The 24,435-nt window shown below is 36.1% G+C and overlaps 1 protein-coding gene across 2 annotated transcripts in view; it reads left to right on the plus strand.

Annotated features, from left to right (window-relative positions):
* The window catches only part of ANKRD10 (ankyrin repeat domain 10), a 44,457-nt gene extending 20,256 nt beyond the window's left edge, over positions 1-24,201 (plus strand). Inside the window, exons 3-6 of one of the 2 annotated variants that reach the window (XM_065741005.1) lie at positions 4,164-4,255; positions 15,734-15,969; positions 19,575-19,670; positions 22,529-24,201. In XM_065741005.1, coding sequence (XP_065597077.1) covers positions 4,164-4,255; positions 15,734-15,969; positions 19,575-19,670; positions 22,529-23,013 — 909 coding nt within the window. In that variant the 3' untranslated portion in view covers positions 23,014-24,201. The remainder of the gene's footprint in view (positions 1-4,163; positions 4,256-15,733; positions 15,970-19,574; positions 19,671-22,528) is intronic. The other variant, XM_065741006.1, reaches the window with a different exon arrangement.
* The last annotated feature ends 234 nt before the right edge of the window (positions 24,202-24,435 follow it).

The following is a 24,435-nucleotide window of genomic DNA, read 5'->3' on the forward strand; positions in this document are numbered from 1 at the left end:
TTTCCTGTGAACTCAGCATATTAGATGTTTAATGTGCGTGTTACCTTCCGTGATTGGCAAAAGTGAACAGAAAAATGTCATGTGGCCTGCCTTAAGGGGAAGGACTAAGAAATACTGCATCCCTAGAGGTGATGTTTACTTTTTGTCCCAGTTACCATCATTTGGTAGTGAGGGCAGACAGGTACAAGAGATGTAGACCACCTATACTAGCAAGAACTGTAAGCATACTAATATTCTTGGTGGGGAGGAATGTCTTTAGTGTTTAATAGTGTTGTTAACCATCTATGCCTGCTGGACTAACTCCAGATTAAAAAAAAAATCCATTCTTTCTCATCTACTTAAAATCTAGAAGGTGAAACAATCACAAATTCAAAGCAGATCTTACTGAAGAATGCAGAAAAACGTTCCATCTTTCCGACTTCTGCTCTCTGGCTTCAGAAAGGTTAGATTTCTAGGTCTGGGAAATCTGACCACATTTTGGCAATTTGGTCAGTTGATAGGATTTTGAAATTGAGTCAGTTGAATAAGGGATAGGTATTGGTTTTCTTGACAGGTAAAATAGTGCTTCTGTGACTTCAATACCTATACCAGAAGTATTTTACAACTGCTTGTGTAGTTACAAAGCCTTCAGTATAAATGCGCATGGGAGTGTTTTAAGAAAACCTTGCAGGTAAGTAACTTTTAGATGGAAGGGAAGTTAATGTGTGAGGGTAGCATTAATTGAATCATTCCACTTTCTTCTCTGAGTTCAACTGGAGCATCATAACATGAGTAAAGTCTAAAAAGACAACTGGGGGAAAATGAAGAGTATGAAGTGTTACAAAATGAACTGATGAACAAACAAAACCATCTAGAAGTCTGGAAATAGAATTTTAGAGGAAAGAAAGTTTAATTCGTAAAGGAGGTCTCTTTTGAGGCTGAGAAGCATTGTAATGAAAGGCAAACTGATTAACCAAGCTGAGATGAATTCACTGAAGAAAAAGTAATCCACAGAAACAAAAGATTTCTCAAACACATTAATAATCTAGTCATGTCTCCAAGCTGAATAAACAAGAAAGCCTTTGTCTTTGCAAAATAAAAGTAGCCCTCCTCCAAGGGCAGGGAGGAGGACGTGATGTGACAGTGAGTAGCAAAGAGTGTGCAAGTGTTTGTGATGCCTTGGGACACTTCCATCTCTTCAGAAGCAGTGTACACAAAATGTAATCTTCACAGAATCAAATAAATTTGTAGTATCTTGAATGCAGAATTAATACTAGGAAACATTTTTTCCTCTGCATCTATTTTCTATTTGATTTCTGCATTATGAGTCTGGGCAGTTGGTGCAGTGCTACCTAAGGGGGAGAAGTGGGACCCCAAAATATAATCTAGAACTGTTCTTGGAGAAAGCTCTGTCTTACTGTGTTTTCTGTTTATTGACATCCATTCCAGTTGCTCAGTCAACACAGAGTTGTTCTCAGTCTTGTACATTTTTCTTTGATTCATTTTTTTGTGTTGAAAAAAATACATAAACTCTAAAGCTGCTTGGTAGTGGGAAACTTTTTCTTTTCTCCTTTCAGTATAGCTCATAACCAAAAGAGAACTTCATAAAGAGCTAGGAAACTATTTTAGATAAATGGGAGAGCAGATAGTTACAGTTCCACAGGAGAGCTTCAGAAGAAGATAATGTTAGTGATATAGAAAAATGAGGTGTTGTAATTAAATTAAATGCTGTAAGACTCTAAATTCATACATTCTGTTCTCAAATTATTTTCTCAGTTCATTAGCTTCAAGGAAATGCATGCTTTTCTGGGCTCGTGATTGTTAAGAAGTCCTTCTCTAGACATATGTTCTCTTTGAGATACTAATGTTTTTCTGGTTATTGGTGACAAGTTCAAAGCAACTAATAAACATAGCTTATTCTTATAATGTTGTGGTAAGGAGCATTTTGCAAAGGTCCTTTCTCATCCTTTTAACACTTTCCTGCAGCAGTACTTCATAATTTGGTTTATCCCTTAATGCTAGATTTGTGGGACAGGTAAAGGTTTTTGTCATCATCATTTGTGTTGGTGAGAAGAGCTGACTTGTCCTAAACTGAACTTCGTATTATTAAATATCTTAAAATTATAGTATATATATATATATATTTATATACTATAAATTAGAGGTGGGATTATAAATACTAATGCTGAACAACAAAACTACTTTCTCTTAAATCTGTTTAACAGAAATGGGGAAATGGACACAATAACAAAATGATGAAAATGATGACTGTTATTACGATGGGAAATTTATTTCACCATTTAAAAAATCTTTTAGGATCAGTTAGTGCCAGATGAATTCCCATGTAGTTAACTTCCACGGGACATATTGGTCTCTCTAAGTTGTAGAAAAGTTATAAATACAAGAAATGATATGAAGTTAATTAGAAAGCATAGAGGTTGGAAGTGGCCTTAAAGGTTGTCTAGTTCTACCCACCATGCTGTGAGCAGTGTTGTCACCCACTAGGTCAGGTTGCCCGGGGCCTCATCCAAGCTGGCCTGGATTACCTCCAGGGATGGGGCATCCACAGTTTCTGGGGTAACCTGTTCCAGTGCCTCACCATCTGAAGCTGTCTTCTGTTTATGCGTTACAGCCATTTTTAAAGAAGGAATTTATCACCCTTTCCTAAGGGCTGTAAGGAGATTTCTGTTCTTTACTGTTTCCAAACTCTTTGGCAGCCTCAGCAATTATCCTTAATTTAATAAGAAGGTAAACTTTTTCTGGTTCCGTTAACTGTTCCTTGCTGGGGCTGTTAAGAGGTTTGCTGTTTGGCTGAATATACATCTTAAATGGTGACAAGCTTGCTTATCTTCCATGAATTAGTAACATGTTACAAAAAATATCATAAATAAAATTTGTAATTAGTAAATTGAGTATGAGGAACATCATCTAAAATTCCTTCCTTCCTAGTTACATTTACGTGGTCTAGAAAATGTGACTGAATTTCTCAGAAGCTTAGCAGAAATTTTCACGTGCTTACTGCCTTAAGTCAAGATGGTGGTGATTATTTTGAAGGTACTCATGTCTCAGAGCTACAGTGTAGCCAGTAGTGCAGAGCTGAGGGTGGGACACTTATTTTGTATATTGGCTGGTGACTTAGTAAACGTGGTGTTACTTGAACGGTTGATGTTGATATTATAATAAAAGGAGAATGGTGAAGAAGGGAGGAAAACCAAAAAGCTTGCTGTGCAGTGAAAGTGTTGACTGATAGAACGTAACAGAGCAGTAACTGAACGTTTACTTGCTACCTCAAAGCCCTATTTCATTTCAGATTCTTCTGTTTCCTAATACCTTGTTATTAATGATAATTAAAAATATTAATTATTGGTTTAATTGCAAGTACTGAATTTCATCTGCATCCTGTAGGTCACGATGCATGGAATTCACCTGCTGCTTACCAATTGCATTTATAAAATTGCATAGATTTTCCTTCTTATCTGTGAAGCTGGTTGGAGGACCTGAAAAAACACACTATTCCTTTTATGTTTGTGTTTAATACAAAAAGTTCAAGTGATGTAATGTATTGGTTAGCACTAATGGAATTTCAGTGAATAAAGGTACATGCAAAAGAATGGTATATAGGACATATAAGTCAAATGTGCATATCTGAGGAGAGATCTGGCCTGTCCTGCAAGCTCTGGGCATGCTTATGGTACTGCAGAGGTATGCATAAATAGCTCTCACACGGTGAGTATTTATTGTACCATATAGTACAAAGAAAGAGTGACAGCAGGATCTGAAAGTAATAACAGTGCCATGAACTTTGCCATCTTGCTTCTCAACACAAGATGGCTTGCAAAGTGCAAGGTACTGGGGGATTAAAATCCTGGGAGATAAATGTTGAGTAATTTGTTATGTTAGTGTGTGTTGATTTTATTTTTATTTTTTTTAACAAATTTTGCTGTGTATGACTTTAATTATTGGGTAAAGGCTCATCATGTGAGGTTCATGCCTTTATAATTGTTTCTCGCTAAATATCTAAAAAAGAGCCTACTGCAGCTGCATTTCATAAAGTACCCGATATGTTTGATAGCTAAGAAACGCTGCTGTTATTATATCTGCTTTCTTAATTAAAATGAGCAATGTAAAAATTGTCAAGCATAACAATCTTTCTAAAAATGACAAAATGTAGTTTGTCTTTGCAGGATTATGTTGGTGAAACTCCTATTCATAAAGCAGCACGGTCTGGTAGTGTGGATTCCATAAGTGCCCTTGTGGCTCACGGTGCGCAAATAGAGTAAGTGAGGTGGTTGGTTGGTTTGTTTGTTTTGTTGATTGTTTTGCGTTCAGCTGACTAACTTAGACTGGTAAACATAGATACTAATATCAGAAAGAAAAACCAAAACAGCAGACACCTGATTAAAAGACAACTAGACATGTTCAGCTGTAGTAAAGCCCCAAGATGTTTTGCATGTCTGGTAATAACGTTTATTTTACTGAAGTGAAACCAGTGTGCTATATTAGTATTGCATTTATGTGATGTATTAAAGAATGTATCCCACTTCTGTGAGATGGCCCCAAACTATACACTTTATCTAGTTTGTTGCTATTTTTTTTTGTCAATTAATTGACACTTTACACTGGTAAATAAATGCAGAAAACAATGCAAAAACGTGCAAAATAGCATCTTGCACACTTTTTGCAGTTAGTTTAATGCTGTTTGCTAGTAAATCGTGTATATTTGCCCTTTTAACTTTTTTCTTTAAAGGTTTATGTACTGCAAAAACATTCAGAAAATCTCACAAACTTTTGCAACTTACAGCATGGACAAAATGGATGCAGTTTTCACCTAGAAATGTTGAGTATAAGCTCTATGGCTTATAATAATGTAAATACTTTAGCCATTTGTTTTAATTAGAACTAGCCTTTCTATCTTAAATGGTAACTAATTATTGTATTTTGACCTGCAATGTGAAACTATTGAGTTGTTAGTGAAATAAGAATCTTGTAGTTAACTCCTTGTTTTACCCTTTGGTTTCCATCTCACTGTTTTGTAATGCTGCCCTGATAAATCTACCATAATTTTTAACTTTTTAGAGGTATTGTAGAGTACTCAGGAAATAAAGAATCTTCTATGTTAATAGTAATCAATGAATAACTTTATATGAAGAGATTTCATTCACAGACAGTGACACTGAGGTCAATTATTGCCAAGTTCATAAAAGCATTAATAAATTAATGAATTCCCATTTTGCACTAGCTTCCAGTTTTACAATAAACTTGAATTTAAATTTACTGTGGAATTGAGCAAACCTTAATTATCATCATCAATTAGCATATGACCTTGTGTTTTTTAGAAAGTTTCCAGTCAAAATTAGTTACAGAAGTGCAGAAACGACATGAAATGAGTGGCTTGAGTCTGATGTAAATAAAGAGAGGGTGTTATATCCATAGGACTTTATAAATAGGAGCTGAATGCCTGAGGTTGTAGATGTGGCTGCAACTTAAATTTGCATAATTAAAATTTAGCTCACTTAAACATTGTATGTGCAAGCCACAGTCAAAAACCTTGGAATGTGTTTCTTACCTTTGACCAAAGCTTTTGGCAACAGAAGTGGCATAGATTTTTATAGCAGTTTTAGTGAACGGGAAATTGCTTGAATTCACTGTTTTCTAACTTTGAATTCTATCGACATTAGAGTAGGATAGACTAATCACAAATACTAGAGGTAAAGCAAGTATGAGATTCCAGGAAGTCGTACAATCAGTGATGTCAATGCAGTAGGCTTGTGGAGCAACCCATGTTTCTTTCTCATTTAGAGCATCAGGACTTGGATGAGATTCTGCTGCTGTCATCTGAGAGAGACAGCTGACTGACTGACTGACTAGGATTGAGGATTTATTCCATGGAATGTAGTTTTCGGTGTCAGTACGTTAAATTAGACCAAATTGATCCATGTTCTGATGATTCGCTTTTGGGTCACCTGGATTTGAAAACTGGACCCATATCTGTAATGGTTATATTATATTGATTTCCTGATTTTTGTAGCATCTTCAAAATGCTATTTTCTGTTACTGAGTAATTACTGAAACACTGCTATTACAATGAAGTTGCCTGGACTAGTGTGATATTTGATATTGGTGTCTACCCTTTTCTTATATACTTTACTTGTTTGGTTGTATTGGAAGCTGAAGGATACTGATGGTAGTCTAGTAAGGATAAAATAATTGCCTCACCTGAATTGCTCTAGTTAATTTCAGGCTTGCTAGTGTATTAGTTTCACAGAAAAATATCTTGCAGTCTCTAAATTTCATGAAGTTTTGCATTGTTTTTCTAATTGATGAGAGAGAATTTGGGACTCTATTCCTGTGTAAATTTTTTTTAGTAATATTTAAAAATAATTGTACCCTAGTGAAAATATTTTGATTTTTTTTGTGGTATTTACCTTCTCATTTTAGCTGAAGCATATTCTGTGCACAGTATGTCCTACAGCCATAAAAATGGTTACTCCACTAACTATGGTATTCATGGACCCTTGAAGAGGGGGAAGCAGGTGGTCACAATGTCCTCATATGAGTGAAAAGGTTTGCTGTGTAAATGATTTTTAATGTGGATAGTATTTTTTTTTAAGTATCCATAATAACTGCTGGATTTTCGCTGAAACAGCATAATTAATGCAATTTATGTATGGTTAACTGTGTATTATTTGTTATGGTGACAAACTAGTATCCACAGCTCTTTAAAGAGGAAAAGCCTTCTTGGTGCCATGTTTTGTTTTGCTCTTTTACACATTTTTTTTTTAAATGCTGGATTGTTCCATGGTTTCAGAGGTTGTATCACAGCGCATATGTATATATGTAAAAAAAAAAAAAATACAAAGATCAGCTATAAACACAGGGCACTCTTAAATAAAAGTAAGCAAAGGCAGCTGTTAATTATGCTAATTTGGTCTTAATTCTTTCCTTGCCTGTGTTTCCATGCATCTCACTCATGCAGCAAGTTTGAATGTTTCTGAATAAAAGGTCTGCAGCTGTCATTTGAACATTTATGTATTACATAGTGACTTGGTTTGGTGCTAGGAGAAAAGTTTCAAATGCAGTGTTTTCTTAGGATACAGAGAGGTACCTTAAGGGTTAGGATGGGCTCAGCTGTGGCTTTGGAAGGCCCATTGGAGCCATCTGGAACAGGCCATGTTCAGAACCAAGCAGCCTCTTGCCTCCTGTTGTAGAAGCCACCTCTGCAAGCCCCTGTGCTACCAAAACTGGGAGTTGGCTCAGTAAATCCTTATTGGCCCCTTCTAACTTGAGGTATTCTGTGTGGCTTTATATGCATCCAGTTGAACACAATTACTAGGTTATTCCAGGGTTTTGTTGATCAGGGTGCTTAAATACCGAGGTAGGAGTCTTCTTATTTTCTTGCCACAAGTCTTAAGGTTCTTGGAAAAATAATTTTGCTGTACCATGGTAGGATGCTGCAGGACCCTGAAGATTTTCTCTGCTCTGATTTCCCATGCTCTGGTCGTTGGACATCTTTCAGACCTTGATTATGGCCACTCCTACAATATCTCAGCTTTTGTTCTTATTTCTACTTCGGAGCTGAGATTGCTTTACTTTCTGAAATTCAGTAAACATGCAGAATTATGTAGATTTTGGGAGGATAAACAAAGAAGTCAGCTATTACTTCATTACTGCTTCAGTTTCCTTTGTCAGGGAAACTCTTACAGCCTGTTCCCTCAGGTTTTAGACATCTGTTGGTTGAGCTGTGCTTACTGGAAAGTAAGGCTGTGTATTTCTGGGTTTCTTCCTGCTCTGTTAAAAATGTATCGGACTTGTAACTTCTTAGCACGTGTCTGTTTTCTTAGCCAGTCAGCAAACCAGTGAATTATATGTCTGCAGTCTTCATGTGGTGTTAAAATGTGTGATACGAGCAGTCGTTATGTCATCATTGTACTTTCAAAGCTGTTCTGTTGATTCAGTGTAGAAAAAGCAACATCTAACTTTATTAACCCCATCTTGAAAATAATACTTCCAGTTCTTACTGCTGGTTTAGGAATAAGAGTTAGGTGCTCTTCCAACATACAGTTCTTATCTGTTAATTAATATATTGATATTTATACTATCTGGTATTTTTCCAGCTGAGGCGAACTGAATAATTCCAGTTCAGTTTCAGAGTGGATTATTTGTAGAAGCAGTGTTGATATAAGCTCAGAAATAGAGAAGAGTGCAAGAGGTTGCATGTATGAGTAAAGTTAAATCCGTCATTAAATCAGTGATATTATGTGACCCTTCTGAAATGTGAAGAAAGAACACAGGTTATGATCTAGCTTCACAGGAGAGCTTAGTCATTATGACAAGCCTCTGAGTTACGGTGGTTTTATTGACTTCAGTCCAAAAGAACTGGGTAGAGAAAAATAAAGTGTTAAGAATTTTAAGTCTCACTAACTTAGATTTCTGTCAAGAATGTTAGAGTTTGTTGGTTTTGTTGTTGGAAGTGATTTTCCTTCTTACATGACACTGTGCTTCTGTCATAGTGCAGCTTCCTTTCAGATAGGTCTTTTTTTTTTCCCCTCTGTAAAATAACTGTTATTGGGTACAGTTAAGTAGGTGGAGGGGCCAGTGTTCCAAAGAGCAACTTGGGTAGAAGAGAGATGAAACGCAGGTATAGAAACAAGGATGCAGTGTGCTCTAAATACAAGTCTTGTCAGTTCTGTTGTTTACTCTTGATGCTGATAGTGGAGATGATCTGTATGAATGGCGTGCTTGATCTGCATCAGTAGTTTCTTAATCCAAATAAATCTTCTGTTTGTGAGATCACCATGTGACTGTTTTGTCACAAAATTACTGTTTATTACTGAGAAATAGCAAGCCTGAGTAGTTGTTTCATTCTTGATACCTTAGTGCTGAAGGGAAAAAAATACCTTTTTAAGAGGAGTTTACCTCTCTTTTCTTTTCCCATGCAAAAGTCCATGCTTTTTCTGCTAAATCCCTCAAACTTTCTTCTGGATCTGGCATGTTTCAAATAAGCTTGCTTGCTTAATTTTTCAAATTCTAGGCTGTATTTGCCTTTCAATTTCTATTAAGAGAAATAAGGTGATTGTATTTGCTATTAGAGGCGTCTTTCAGAATCTGCATTACAAGACTGTTGATCTTTTCAAGTCAGAGTCTGATCTGAACTCTTCCTTAGTGCTCTTCTCACTAAGCACTGGAGATCCTGGTTGTAGAAACATAATTCTTCAGGCAAAAGTTTACATGGCAGTGATTCACATTTCCACAAGAGATATTGAAAATGGAAGTCCACTGTTTCAGGTCTTTCTTAAAGCCTTTTATATCAGAAACCAAGTCATCTTTGGATGGTGATGGTTGCAGTATTTCTAATGTGGTATAGCATGGTCAGTTAGTTCTCTCTTGTCAGTGTTTACTCCGCTGTGAGCAAATGCATCAAGGAGCTAGTTGCAGCTACGTAATTCTTTGTGAACCGTAATAGTAAAATGGAAAAAGAATAAAAAGGGCTTCACAAAGAGCTTCCTTCTTTCCAGGATACTCACCACATGGTGATTTTGGAAGATGTTCTAAGACTCCCTACCACGATTTGAAAAGGTCTAAAATGATTTCAGCTGCCACATTTTGTTGTGAAATAAAAACTTGGCACCAACTTGTGCTTTTGTAGATGCCCAGTATGTAATTCTAGCATGGGTTTTTATAGTTCTTATAGCTGTCCCCAGCAATAGCACACATCTGTTTAGTTAAGAGTATTTTAATCTTGATATCTGAAAAAAATGTTTTAAAACTATTTTGTGACTTTTGTATTTGGACACCAAAGGGTTAAAACAGTTAAAGTTTAGTGTTCTAAAATCACTTTGTTTTAGAAGTTTTAGACTAGTATACTGGTGTTTATAGGAAACTTTTTTCTCACTGTGGACGTTTTCATGTTCTGATCTTTTTTTTCTTTCTCCTTTTGTTTTAATCCTTGTATCTGCTAATTTTTGTATAGGAATAGTTACTAATTCTTTTGAGATACAGCCTACTAAATTTAAAGTGATTGAAGCCATGGGTTGACTGGTAATTTTAATTTATTCTATATAAATTTCAGTGAAGAACTGGCAAATTGGTTTCAGGATGAACGTAATGATACTTGAAAGGCATAAAAGGCTTAGTATCTTGTTGTTAAGGTGGTCACATGATAATGGCTTACATAATGAATAATGTGCTACAGCACTTTATGTATGTTAATGTAACTTTTAATCATATTGTTGCCTGCAAATATGTGATCCCTTATGATTATAAGTTTCCTGTTTATGCACCATTGCCCGTTTAAATCAAACAGAAGATTCTGAAACTGTGAAAACTACACATGTCAATGTTTTACAGCTACGTAATTCGAATTGACTTGATTTTTTCAAGTAATCCTAGAAAGGGGGAGCATTCCATATAGAAACTGCTGAAACTGCCACAGGTGCTTCTCCGAAAACCTTACAGTTGTGGCATTGAATGTTCAGTATCGCTTCCTTTCTGCACACAAGGCATACTGTTGAGGTATTTGTTGCGGTGATTGGTTTTAATGCTAATCTAGGAATTCAGATATAGAATCTATAGATTTGCATGCTTTGCTTACCCTAATTTACGATTATCTACTTTATTTGTAAACTAACAATAGATAATTGAGATCAGTATTTTTTAACAGATATTACATTGATATACGAAAACTGTGGTTTATTTTCTTAGATTGTCGCATGGCATTAACAAAAACACAATAAGCTGGAGGTGATGTAATCACTATTTAAAAATTATACATGTAGCTTTTTCTACATATATGAATGTTTTTCCAAAAAAGATTTAATGCTGACTTTGATAGCAAACATTTGTTCTGTTTTTCAAGGTATGTGACATTATAAGTGGAAGATGGTTTCTTTCAAGTACTAAATATCAAAAATGCACAGGAATGTACTTGCTTTTTTCCTTCAGTAAGTCTAACGAACTTGTACGTAGAAAACAAATTAGAATCAAGTTCTTTCTAAGTAACTTCAGTATAATTTGTAATTCAGTGCAAGAACGACAGGTCTTCATCTTTTTCTTTCTGCAGATCCTTCTGAGAGTATGCTTTTTTAATCATCTTGAAGTAAATCTTTAAAAAGGTGCATTTAAGCAATGCCAAGTTATTTTTTCTATATTTTCTGTAGCTAAAAATTCTGTAGCTGAAATTGTTCTCCATATTTTCTGAGAGCTTGCCTCAAGTTTTTTTCCTTCTTCCAGTGAACAGAAAACAACTGCATTTAACTTGAAATAATAAAAGTATCTTCCTAAAATAAAGCTGAATTGAAAGTTAACTTTGCATTTCTATATACCAGTCCTGTTTGGCCAGGACCATTGTTCCCTTGCTTATGAAGAACCAGTTAGGTGCATGGTCAGCCTTTTTTAAAAAACATTTCAGCTTACATAGCTGCTTCTTCATAGTTGGGTTAGATACCAGTTGTGATGGAGGGAGAACTGGAGGGAGAAAAGCAGGTTAAGAAGAGAGTCCTCCTCGTGCCAAAATTAGTCAGTTTTGAAGACTGCATTGTGGACATCATTTAATGGATGAAGAAAAATTGGTTTGTAAGAGCAGTTGTTCTTTAAGTTGTTCTTTCACTGTGTAAGGTATGTGAATAAATGTGTATACAAAAGTGAGAGCTTTAACTCTTAATAAATAGTGCATACATATGTAGCTCATTTATAAAACACTTGTTGCTACAGAATAAGTCAGACGTTAAGTGTAGTCTGTCAAGAAACCTCAAGATCATCTACTTCTTTTACCAGGTTTCTTTCAGCTTTTCTTGTGATTTTTTTCTACTTACACTGACTTCATAGTATGAAAATTTATCTTTCCAATTGTATTTTTCTTACTTTGTTTTGGAGTTAGCATCTCATTCTGTGCTTTGAGGCAGATAATATGTCTGTTATTTCCTGCACCTGGCTTGCAGCCTGTAAATAACATTGAACGTAAATAACGTTGTTCTAATTTATCTGCAGGAATATTAGTTACGTAAATGGAATATGAGTTACGTAGATGTAATGAATAAACTGTAAAGCAAAATGAAATACTGCCAAGTAATCTTTACAAGATAACAGGACTCGTTTGGTTTTACGTACACACCTTCTGAATGTACAGTTCATCAAGTTCCTAACAACCTATCAAAAACTGCCTTTGGTCCTAGGTAAGGTAAAGTCTGTTTTTTCTCCCATTTGTCAGTACTTCAGCAGAACTGTCAGAGACAATTCTGTGTGGAGTAAGTGCCAGTAAGTGCAATTATATTTTCAGAGCTGTCGTTTTCATTGTTATTTTTTTAGAGCGTATCTGTTTTGATAGAAATTGGACCAACCTTTAGAAAATATTGTACCAAGTTGAAGAATGCTGTTTAGTAGATGACTAATTGTGAAATGCACATAACTTTTCAAGGCTTAGCCTAATTTTTCTTTAATATTACTTTCTTCCATCCTTTCACACTTTACTTGCTGACAGCTGCTTTGTAAAATAATTCTGAAAAATATCAATCTACCTAGCTTGTTTATTTCCTTGATCTTATTTTAGATAGGTAGCCTAGTTTAAAGACACCTGAAGTAAAACTGTCCTGAAGTTTAGCTTTTTTTTTTTTTTTTTTTTTGTTTGTTTGTTTTAAGAAAAAGACTGCTTCAGGTTTTAAATAATGAGTGAAAGAGAAATACAGCTGTCACGTTTGCAGTATGATTAGAAGCAACAAAAGGATATCTTGCCTGAAGACTGATTATCAGATAGTATATTCTGATTTTCTTTGAGCTTCAGCCATTTCAAGATTAGGGATAGTCAGCTCAAAGCTAGTACTGAAGGGATTTTTAACTTATAAAAAATGGAGGATATGGAAAGAAAAAAAAAAAAAAAAAGGAAGGTTTTTTAAGAAATAAAGATTTTTGAGGTATTCCATCTGTGCTGTCCAAAGCTCTTTTTTACTGCTTTTCTTTCACAGCCCATCTTCACATTATTTTTAGTTATAATACCCTTTATGTATTCAAAATCTTTACATAAGCAGCTATGAGAAGGGAAGTGTTTCTTTGGAAACATTCTAATAACTGAGATATTGGAGTACATTTTCAACTATAGTGATTACCTCTCTTGAGTTTCCATCTGATTTTTTTTGACAATGTAGTCCATGTCGTATGTAGCACACTTAATATCTGAATGAATCTTTGATTACTACTTGTTCTCCTTTTCACTCAGTAGTTTACATTATAACAGTTTATAATCAAGGACTGGTATAGAGATAGATTGCATATAACAAATGGAGCTCCCTACGTATCTTGTGCGGTCAGTGCTGTGAACCATTTCTATTTTCATTTCTATAATTAATTTTTTTTATATTACGAAATTGTCTTCTCTTAGGTAGAAGTCGGCCAGCAAGTTTCTAGTCATCTAGATCCTGTAATATGTTTTTTGTTTGTATTTTTTTTTCAGTCACTGATTCCTGACAAAGAGAATGCTCTTGAAAATGATAGGTTAAATTCAGATTTCTTTTTTTTTTTGAGAGAGAAAATTCTAAGCTGTCGTAATCAAGAATGTTACATCCAGTGTATTTTAGAGCACCTTCTAAAATATACCTGTATTTCTTCACCTATTAGAGATAAACTTTTTAGAGAAGGGGAGAGATCTGAAAAAAATGTTAGTAGTTTCATTACATTATAAAGTAGGTGAAACTTCAGATCACATTTTTCTTTTTTTTTTTCTGGGAAACAAACTTGTCACAAAGTTTGGTATATGTAGCCTTATGCACTTTCATCTTATTTCATACAAATGCCTCTTGCAGCTTTTATCACCATTCCTTTTGAAAATGGTGGCTTAACTGTAGTCCTTTTGCAGTTAAGTCTTAAGTTTCATTTTTGTCTTAACTGTCCATTTCTTCAAAGCTGAGATACTCTTCAAAAACATTTGCTAAGTAATATAGTTAATTAAATTGTTATTTTATTAAATAAGTTGCTTAGTGAACACCATATTGCTTTGATCATTTATTCTTTCATATCTTTAATTTGCTTTTGTTTAAATTTTGTTTTACTGCCACTTGGGGCCAGCAAATTTGAAGTGGATTAGATATAATTGAGCTGTTGTTTTTGTTCAAAATGATTATTTTGAAGTTTCTAAAGCTTTTGTTGCATTGTTACATTTGTATGCAACACAAATAAATTAGAAATACCAAAAGAGCATTGAATGTTGATTAGCACAGACTTCAGCAGGCCATCTACTTGGAAATTGGGAAAGATAAACTATATTTTGAAGGATTTCTGGAATCACAGTTTGCCCTTAAAAAGGAGGTGGGGAAAAAATGTAGCTAAACCTAACTTCATAGCCATCAACTCTCCTATTCGCTAACAGGTATTTGATATTACCTCTTCCTCTAGCTTTCATCTCTTTTGACTCACACGTTTTTTCAGTTATTCTTTTTTAAGTCTTGTTTTCTGAGATGCTCCTTGCTGCTGTTCCTTGGATTTGCACTAGTAGCCCAAATCAGTGATCACTTAGAATATTACGGTATGGAATAAAACTACCTTCCTCCTGCCCGGTTAATAAATTTTATGGTTGTGTAGTATTTCAACTTACCATTCTGAATTTTACATATTCTGGCTGTGTCTGTTTCTGGAGTTGGTCTTCCTGTAATAGTTCATAAGGATTTTTCAGGTGTTTCATTTTTACAGCAAATAAATTGCAGTGTTCTAGGAAGAAAAGCTAAGCTTTGTTTGTGCTCTTCACATGAGCTAGAGTAAGTTGATTTCTGTTTCATACAAGTTCCAACAGGGGAATTAGGTCTTATCAATCTTACTCTGTGGCTGCTCTGTTTCTGAATTTTCAAGTAATGACCTTGTCTGAACTACTAAAGCCCAGGAACAAATTCAATTTTCTGTGTTGGAAAGGAGGAAAAAAAATTAGGAAGATTTATTGGCATCTTTAGTCATTTTTAGCCCTCTTGTCACTGCTTATTCTCATTCCCTTATTATTCTGTATTCTGTGCGTTGACATGCTGTATGTTTGTATATATTCGTGTGATAGTGGTTTTTTTTTCAAATTAAACCTCCACAAGTCTGTGTATCTTACCTATTTTCATTAATAAGATTCTTGGTGCTTTAGAGTGTTCAAATTCCAGTGTCATTTCTCTCGTACGTGGAGGAAGTTTGACACAAATAAGAAAGCAGGTCCCAACACTTATGATGTCACACACTTTGAAATAAGAAACAAACCAGAAAAAAAAATCCTATAAGCAAAGCATAACTAAGTATAGTATCTTTGTCTTTTTTTATATGTGTGTATATTTTGTTGTTACCTTAGAAACCAGAATGCCATGGACAATTGCCAAGTCATGTTAAGTTTGTTTCAAGTATTTGATCTTTTACTCAAGAAATAGATTACAAAGTAAACTGCAGAAGATGGTTAATTTCAAGGCTTAAATTAGTCTGAAGTTTATGTAAAGGCCAGGTACTTCAGACTATTTTAGATTAAAGCATTTTGAGAAGTTTAAATAGGACGATGCTTTCTTTAAAACACATAGTATATTGATTTTATTTTAAAGTGTATTGTCGCCCAAATTTTGCTTAGAAGACAGATGTATGTGAGAAAAGTTAAGATAGTTATGAAACTAAGATTGATAACTAATTTCTTAATGGAAATTTACTAAGTGTATGTTTTTCTCTCATCACCAGCAGATAGATAGTCAGTAAGGGCAGCAGCAGCAACAGGCTGGATTGATGAATGAGTGTAATTCAGTTTCTTTGCATTGTACAGCTTGAGAAATGCCAGTGGCCTGACAGCAGCAGACCTTGCACATACCCAGGGCTTCCAAGAATGTGCCCAGTTTCTCTTGAACCTCCAGAACTGTCATCTGAATCGTTTCTATAGCAATGGCACCTTAAATGGGGGTCATCAGAATGCAGGTCCCAATCCATTCAGTGGTGGGACAAGTCGAAAGAGATCCTTTGAAGATGTGGAGTCTGCTGGAGTAAAGAAAGCTAGAACGGAAGGTGAGACCCTAGAGGTAAAAGGGATGGGGTGATACTGTTGCTGAGAAAGGAAAAATAAACATTTTAAAGCCTTTCAGAGTGGATGTCGAGTATTATTCACAAACTCACCAACATGTCTAAATTAAGCATTAATATACAGGAAGCAGGTAAATGCAGTTGTTCCATCCTTTGAAGAACATGCATGTGCCATAAGACCTCAATTTTCCTTGTCATCATCTTGATGTCTTCAGAAATTTCCCAGAGTACTGTAGTTACCCGATGCCAAGAATAACATACAGAAGAGCCAGGAGCTGAAATTAGCTTCTGCTTTCCTCGTTTCCTTCTCATTTAGGAGAACCGCTTAATGTTTTAATTCACAAAGAAGCCCAGATGTTCTGATGGTAATTTTCCATTTTGGGATTCGTTCATTCTTCAGAAATGGTTTACTAAGCAAGATGGATGAAATAAATTTGATGCAGAAAGGTTTCTGAATTGATACAGATTATGTCTGTAACATGAAGTGAACATGCATTAAATACCCAGAAATAAAATAAATACCATTTTCTAAGGGGAACTCTTAGATTTGAGAAGAATGTCAGACTAGAATGAATGTGAGGGATTCATATTCAGCCTTGTGCAATGAGGATGCTGCTTCTTCCTCTGCCAGCAGTGATGGGATAGTACCTTGAAGATATTTTTGGTGGCTGTATGAAGAAATCTTTTTCAGGTCTTAAAAACAGCGTGAATTATGTGAGAGAATGTCCTGTTTCCCTGCTGCAGTCATCCTGGTAAACTTACTGAAGAGAAATCAAGCATTCTGTACTCAAACTTCCTTTGTTCCTGTACCAGCAATGGAACAGAAACTTTGTAGGCTGTCACTGAAGATATTTTAATGATAAAAGTGTGTTTTGTTCCAATAAGTGTAATTTTTCAGCAAGCCAAAAAAATGGGCTTAGCTGGTGCTTAACTCCAGGTAGCAAGAGTGGAAATGAGACCAAAACAGCGTTTTAAAATCCGATACAAATAAAGTAAATCCCAACAACATTGTCACGCTGTAGTATTTGCTTACACAGTTTCATCTATCCTGGGATTGGAGGCATTAATGTGTTGACTCCAAAGCTAAGCATATCTAAGCTATACTACTTTATCTAATTGTTCCAAAGTAAATACATTCCTGATGGAGAAGAGTGCCTATGCAATTAAGTGGAAGTTTCAAGGAATAAAAGTTTTTCAAGTAGTTGCATGGATTGAGAAAATACAGTACACTTATGTAACAGCAGAGGAAAGATGTTTTCAGTGTGTTCGCATTCTGATATCAGAAGACATTGTTTGAAATCAGAGATGTACATCTTTGGTTTTGAAGAGCTATTCCTTCTGGATATTCACAACCAGCAAGCTCGTTAGTATGAGAAAGTGGCTCTTGATGTAGTCGGTAGGCAGCGTTTCCCCAGAATCTGCAGGAGTGACACTGGACCATCTATATATGTTGCCTTGAAATAGGTATATCTGGATTGTCTATCAACATAAGGAGTTGGAGTAATAGGTAAGTCAGATGAAGCAAGCAGATGCAATATACTTAAGTGAACGGTGTCTCCTACCCAAAGACTGAGGTGTTAGCAAAGCAGTCAGAACATTTGAGGTTTTTTTTACCAGTGTGACTTTTTATCACCTTTGCAAACAAAGGTGAAGGCTTTGCTGCCTTTGCTTGAGGATTTTTAGAGTAATTAAGAGATGCATCCAAACTCTGGAAGTTTCTCATGCAGTATCTGCCTTCAAAGACATGAACATCAGTAATATCGCTGTAATGTGAAAAGCCTGTTGGGAGTGAGAATGAGTCACCTTTCTTGAGGCACCTTGTAAACAACTAAGGTGAGTAATGAGGAGTCATCAGTACATCTTCGGGCTTAGCTAGCCTTTTTAAAAAGCAAGAGCAAGTTGTGGCAGTTTTGCCTTCAGCATTGCCATTTATTTGCACATGGGATTCCAGATATCTAGAGAGTGCAGGCAGCTGGAAAGGGTTGGGTCGTTTTGTGGTCTTATGCCCGGATTACAGTGATCTGGAAAAGCCCACGCACACAGCCTTGGCACAGTATATGCAACTTGTAATGAGACTGTAAGCAGTGGAGTAGGGAAGAATACTGAAGCAGGCTTTGTCCCTTGTCCTGGAATAGCTAAACTGGAGAGGAGGCTCGTGTACAGATGATTTTGTTCTTATGCACACAAACCTGCTATCAGGCACACAGTATTAAAATAGCCTTCAAAGTCTTCAAAGTTATGCAGTGCTGATACATGATGCTCTGTGTTAGATGGAAGCAAATGCAATACAAAAATGAGCTCCAGAAGCTGAACAAATGTGCATCGGTAGCTGCTGGCATTTAGAATGTACACCAAATCATTTCCACTTTTAACTTACAAACATCAGCTGAGTTTTATGTCAGTTTTTCTGAAATTCATTTTGGAAATAGCTGTGTAACTATGGGGAGGGGGGGGTTCACACAGCCAAGTACAAAGCTGGTACGTGCCAGGGCAATCGATCATTTGTGTGTTTGTTGCAGTCCTCATCTATCTAGCCCTCAGCTTTTGGCAGACTGATTTTTGCAGTGTGCTGTACAAGCTGAACGTGCCATTAGCTTGCTGTGCACAGGAGGTGACTGCGTGTCATAGCACTCAACATGTTGGGTTATCTCTGTGGGATGAGGATGGGGAGCATAGCTGAGTGGGTATGCCCTTGCATACGTTAGCATGAAACAGCACACCATATTCCTTTAGGTATCCAGAGAAAATACCTTCCTGGTCTAGGGGTGATTTGAATCTCGCTCTCCCAGGGACTCTGGTCTCTTAAGACCTGTGTTAACTCTGTAGCCATGAAACACACTGGCAATTCCTTAAGGTTCATTAAAAGCAAAAAGTTTACTAAAATTTCCATTGTGCCAAAGGTAATACAGAAATACTCATGGTCTACAGAAGTAGCCCTTTATATTATGGTGTGTGTGCAGTGCACAGAAAATTGTGTTAATATGAGCAAAAGAACTGCAGGGTCTGCTGGGCTGACACTGGAGGAGTGCATTGGCAGGCACTGGTAAGAGTGCAGTCACACTCATTTCACTTATTAAAGCATTTTCCACAATGTCTTGCCACTTGTTGGCTTTTATCAGGAGAGAGATCTATTTGTTCAGCTCTTGGAGGGTCCCTGGAGCATCTGGTATGAGTAGGACATGAGTTATGAGGAGCTGGAACCAGGGAGCAAAAGGGGAGCAGTCATGACTGACACTGAATGTTCTCTGGGATGGAGACTGCTTATATCTGCAGGGCATGCTAGCTAAGCCTGAACCTGGGAAACCTGAGTTACTCTTCAGCCAACTTAAGCCTAGTAATTGCTTGATAGGTAGGTGCAATCTGATAGGTACGCTGGTAATTCTTCAGTTTTAGGGATGGTAATGAAGATGCTGCTAGTCACCGTTTGCTCATTTCACATTTGGAATCTCAAACGTCAGAAAGTTTCACAAGTGAACAATCTAGATTTGTATGTAAAAAGCTTTTGTTTTAGTAATGAAAGTACTCATCTGTTTGTTGGCTGAGTTTTCAAGTGTGCTCCAGTGACTAAGTGAACCTTTTTTTTTAATCAGCTTACAGCTTTGATGGCTTAATACCAATGATGAATGGAGGAGTTGAGGACGATGCTGACAATATGCACGTTGACAGAGAGTTTGCTGTTGTATCAGGTGGGAGTGGACAGTTTCCTGTTAACTACAACAACATTCAAATGGTCGAAGACACCAAACAACAGGAGAGTAGTTCTGTTGGACCAAAAGAAATTGAAATATACACTGTTTCTGCAATGCAAACGCCTTGTCATTGCAAGAACCAATACGCATTTTATTTTTAAGACTTAATCCTTTACTTTTGCACATGTTGACTAGAGTCTTGAAAACTGTTGTATTGTAACACCCAATATAATGGGGTTTTAGTAGATATCTAAAATTAGCTGTTTCATGCAATATATTGTAATGGGGAAAGAGAAGGTTTATTAGCAGTTCTGGGATGAACAGAAATCCACAGTGGCTGTTTCACTTTTAACCGGAGGCTTGTATTACGTTGTGCCTTGCTTTTAGTTGCTATGATTTCAGGTTAAAAGAAAGTCAGAAATAATGTAAATGATTCACCTCGTTTCCATTAGATAGTTTTACTCGCTGATAAGACTTGATAAGGAAACATATCGTAATGCTTACATAGCTTTGAAAATAATCTGTTACAACTAGACTGTACTCAACATAGTTTAACAAATGCTATAAAGAATAGTCTAGGCTACATAATGTGTTCAAAATTTGTTCAGACAATATAAACATAGATCTTGCTATGAACAAACTTGTGGTTTTTAGTGAAAAAGCAAAAAACATAAAGTCTGCATATTGATGTTCTTAAACCAGTTTGGAACTAAATTTGGAACGTCAGTACCGGAAACCCGTTTGGACTTCGTACATTGATCCTCATGGAACAGTCATAACGTTAGTGGTACTAGTGGATATTAGCAGTGTTTTTTTCAGGGCTGCTCAATCAAGATGCTTTTTGATAACCCCAGGGTGTGCATTGAGCTCTGATAAAACCTGTTTGGGGTCAGCTTTCCCATGCACTTTGTAGCTAAAAGCATGGAGTTACTATGGCAGTGCATTATTATAATGAGAAATGAATATCTTACCTTAATTTGTTCTGTGATAAAGATGTTTATGCTTTGTACCGCAAATCAGATTTGCCAAAGGGAATGATAATGGACAGATATTTTAATATATTAAAATAAATATATATACATATATATATACACTCAGTTCTTAAAAGTAGATTATGATAATTTTCCAGTGATAATTACTAAGTGTTCTTATTTATGGAAAAATGATTGTCATTCATAAATATTCTCTATTACTATAGGTGCTAATTTTTAACACGTAGTAATGTTCCATAATTATCACTAGAATTATTCATTACCTACTTTTGCATATGAACTATGGGTAGCGCCACTCTTATTAGATTTGATTTGGCAAAGCCAGCCTACAAGGATTTCTTTTTAAGCAGTTAAAATTTCGCACTTTTCAGTTAATAAACACTATCTGAAATTCTTTCTGTGCGTTTTCATCACTGAAATATTAGTTTTGGTGTCTTGGTGGGTTTGGGTGGGGTTTTTTGTCATTTTCAGTAAGAATGCGTTGTTAGCGAGTTCAGCTGACGTCAAGAAGGGATGAAACAGGCAACTCCAGTTAGTATATCCACTGAGGTGCAAAGTTAACGCACCTCTTGGCATTGTGTGTTGGTGTATCCATATTTCCAAACATCTCCACGCAAAGGACTAATAAGCAAAGCTTCTGATTAGTCCTTGTCAGACAGTGGTACTCATGTCACCCAGTGGTTTGAAAATGTGGAGGGTTACCAACGGGCAGTGTAACTTACTGGCTCAGTTTGGAAATCCAGCGTAAATGCAGTCCTGTTTCACATGTAGGTTTATGCATTTATGTATGCACAAACATATGTGCATATATCCAAGAACGGCGACAGAACATAAATGCTTGAAACGTAGCTGTACAGACCCGTAGTTTCCACATTCTTTATTATTCTTTCTTATTCTTTACCAGTACAGGTAGAAATTTTAGATGTCCTTTACCTGTAGGCATTTTAAGGCAGAGTATATTATGCAGTTTTTGAGCTAGTACTTTGAGTACCACTGCAAAAAAATATATACATTTCAGACATACTGATGAATTTCTGTTAATGGAAATAATGATTGTACTAATACTAAGTTCAACGGAGAAATTGCTTTAAAACAGTTGTCTTTTTTTTCTTTTGTTTGCATGCACGTTATTAGAATTTTGCTCCCTACTATGAATCTTTAGTCTCCTGTGCACTCTGCTGTTGCTGTTGTGTGGCCTTTTGCATGTGGATTGTACAGATGTTACGATAAACTCATTAATACAAACCTGCTCGCTGTGTCATCTAGCAAGCTGCTGGATGAATTGAAGATCTTTCTAATTAAAGGAACGCTGACACATTTTATATTAGCATCTCAGCATAACATTTCTTTATTTGGCCTACTTCAGCATATACTGTGCTGTAGGAGTGACCACTGTAAGGAAACAAAACGAGTCGCAGACTAATTGCTACAGAAAATACAATTTTACACATGGCAACTCTTTACCCCTTCATAGTTACTCCGTTATTGCCTATTTACAACCTTAGAACCCAAGAGGGCGTTATAGTTAAGGTGGAAAGATGTCTTTTATCCCACTTTTCAAACTGCTGTCCAGAATGCGCTCTGCTACACTTAACATGAGATGATTTCTGAACAACTCACAATGTCTTTTGAAAGATTAGCACAAATATAATTCAGTGTGGATAGATAGTTGCATTTCTGACGTTAAAATCCATGCCTCAAGCGTAGCGGTCAGCTCTTATTAACATGAACTGCCTATACTGTTACTGATAAAGAAAGGGTAGGCTTATTTGCAAAGCGGTGTACGGAAACATTTTAGACATCAGTGGAGTGTAGTGGAGACGTTTTGATGTATTTCGATTTATTCTTAATTTGTGGTGACAGGTGTATTTCTTAATGCAGATATGAATAGCAGTAGCTCCATATTGAATGCACTGACAAATGGATGTGCCATCAATGGACATTTGGATTTCACCGCCGCACAGCAGCTCAGTGGGATGGATACCAGGCATGAAGAATGCTTAACATTAACCCCTAATGGAATAATTCCTGGAGTAACTTCTCCCAGTAGGCATCGAATTCATACCAGTAACGGCACCGAGGAGCCGGAAAGGGCCATGAGTAATCCCACTGATATGTGTGGATCTCTTCACCTGAATGGGAGCCCAAGTAGCTGCGTTTCCAACCGCCCCTCGTGGGTGGAAGACCCTGGAGATACTTTGCACTACGGACACTACCATGGTTTTGGGGATACTGCTGAAAGCATCCCTGAACTTAGTAGTGTCGTTGAGCATTCCAACTCTGTTAAAGTCGAACAGAGGTATGACAATACTGTCTTAGGCACAATGTATTTGTACCATGGCTCCTAGATCAGCGACCTTTATATCATACGCGTACTGAAATCGCTACCAAATGAATCTGGGGGCACAAAATGTTCACATAGCATTACATTTGAAAATTGCAACTTACTGCTATTTTTACACTTTGTTTATATAAAAAGTAAACCTTTAATTTGACGGCCTTATACAGTAGTTTTAGTTTGTTGCATGTATGGGGCTTGTTTAGTGATAAAGTAGGTGCTGTTACAATGGAATGGTTACTTTCATTTTTTATGGAATGTTCTGGTTTTGTATTTTTTTTATTTCTAAGCTTGTGAACACTATCTTTCTCTTTTTAGAGCTGTTTTCCCTTTTATTAAAACAATGTTTAAATGAAGTTTGTGAAGAAAATGTTACATATGTGCATCACTTAGAAGTAAAGATTTTCCTTTTCCATCTCTTTTGCTGAAGCTATGGTAGTAATATCAATGCCAGCCACCACTATGCAAGGTTGAAAAGTGGCAATCTTACGGAGCTTCTCTGACTTTATACTTTGTACATTTGTTCAGTATAATGAGATGTCCATCTTCGCATTTTTGAGCAAGTTGTTTAAAAACGCAGAGGCAAAATTTGGAAAAGTTAATGCTTCACTTTACTGTAGCCTAGAAGTGCTTTCCGTTGTTGGGCTCTTTGCATTATAGAGTGGGAAGGTGGGTTGCCTTTGTGCAGTCACAGTTGGGTGTGCCTCAGGTTAGTTCTGAATTTGTGACATTTTCCTTTTGCTTCTCTTCTTTATATGTATGCTTGATATTTTACCATAGCTCACAGACCAGAGGCATGTTGGCACTGTTCTGCTTTGTATGCAGTTTAAAATTACTGTTACTTGTTATAGAGTTTGGCAAGTCAAAATATTTGAGTTTGACCGTCTTGGATATACATTTAATGTCCTTTTTTTTAACATACGCTTTGAAAATGTAATGTCGTGTGCTCTGGGCTATGCTCATAGATATACATTGTATTTAAAGCTTAATACATAATTCAGAATTCATATAAGTGCACTATATAAGCACTAATATTATAAGTTGCTGCTTTGTGATATGATAAATGAAGAGTGGGAAGAATATGGTAAATGAGATAAGCCCTCTGAATTTTGTTGATTTTTTTTTTTTGGTTGTTTTGTTTAAAAAGGGACCTTTACCATTTGGATTTGAAAAATAAACATATTACATTATATCTGAACGTTTTGTTTAGACATTATATTTTCAGTGGATATTTAAACATGCCCTTCATGGTTTTTAGGCCACATTTCTCCACAATCTTTCTAAGAGCAACCGTAAAGCTTCACGATTTTGTCAGTATGTGGAAGCAGATGGGACCAGCTGAGTCAATTGTCCTTGACTGAATCACAGAAACACATACTAGATATTCTGGGTTTAATAGTTGTATCAGCCCTGAACTCCAAAACCAGGTTTG

Source organism: Cyrtonyx montezumae, unplaced genomic scaffold (assembly GCF_038088225.1).
Source record: "Cyrtonyx montezumae isolate F1298 unplaced genomic scaffold, pur_monq_1.0 scaffold_3, whole genome shotgun sequence".
NCBI lineage: Eukaryota > Metazoa > Chordata > Aves > Galliformes > Odontophoridae > Cyrtonyx > Cyrtonyx montezumae.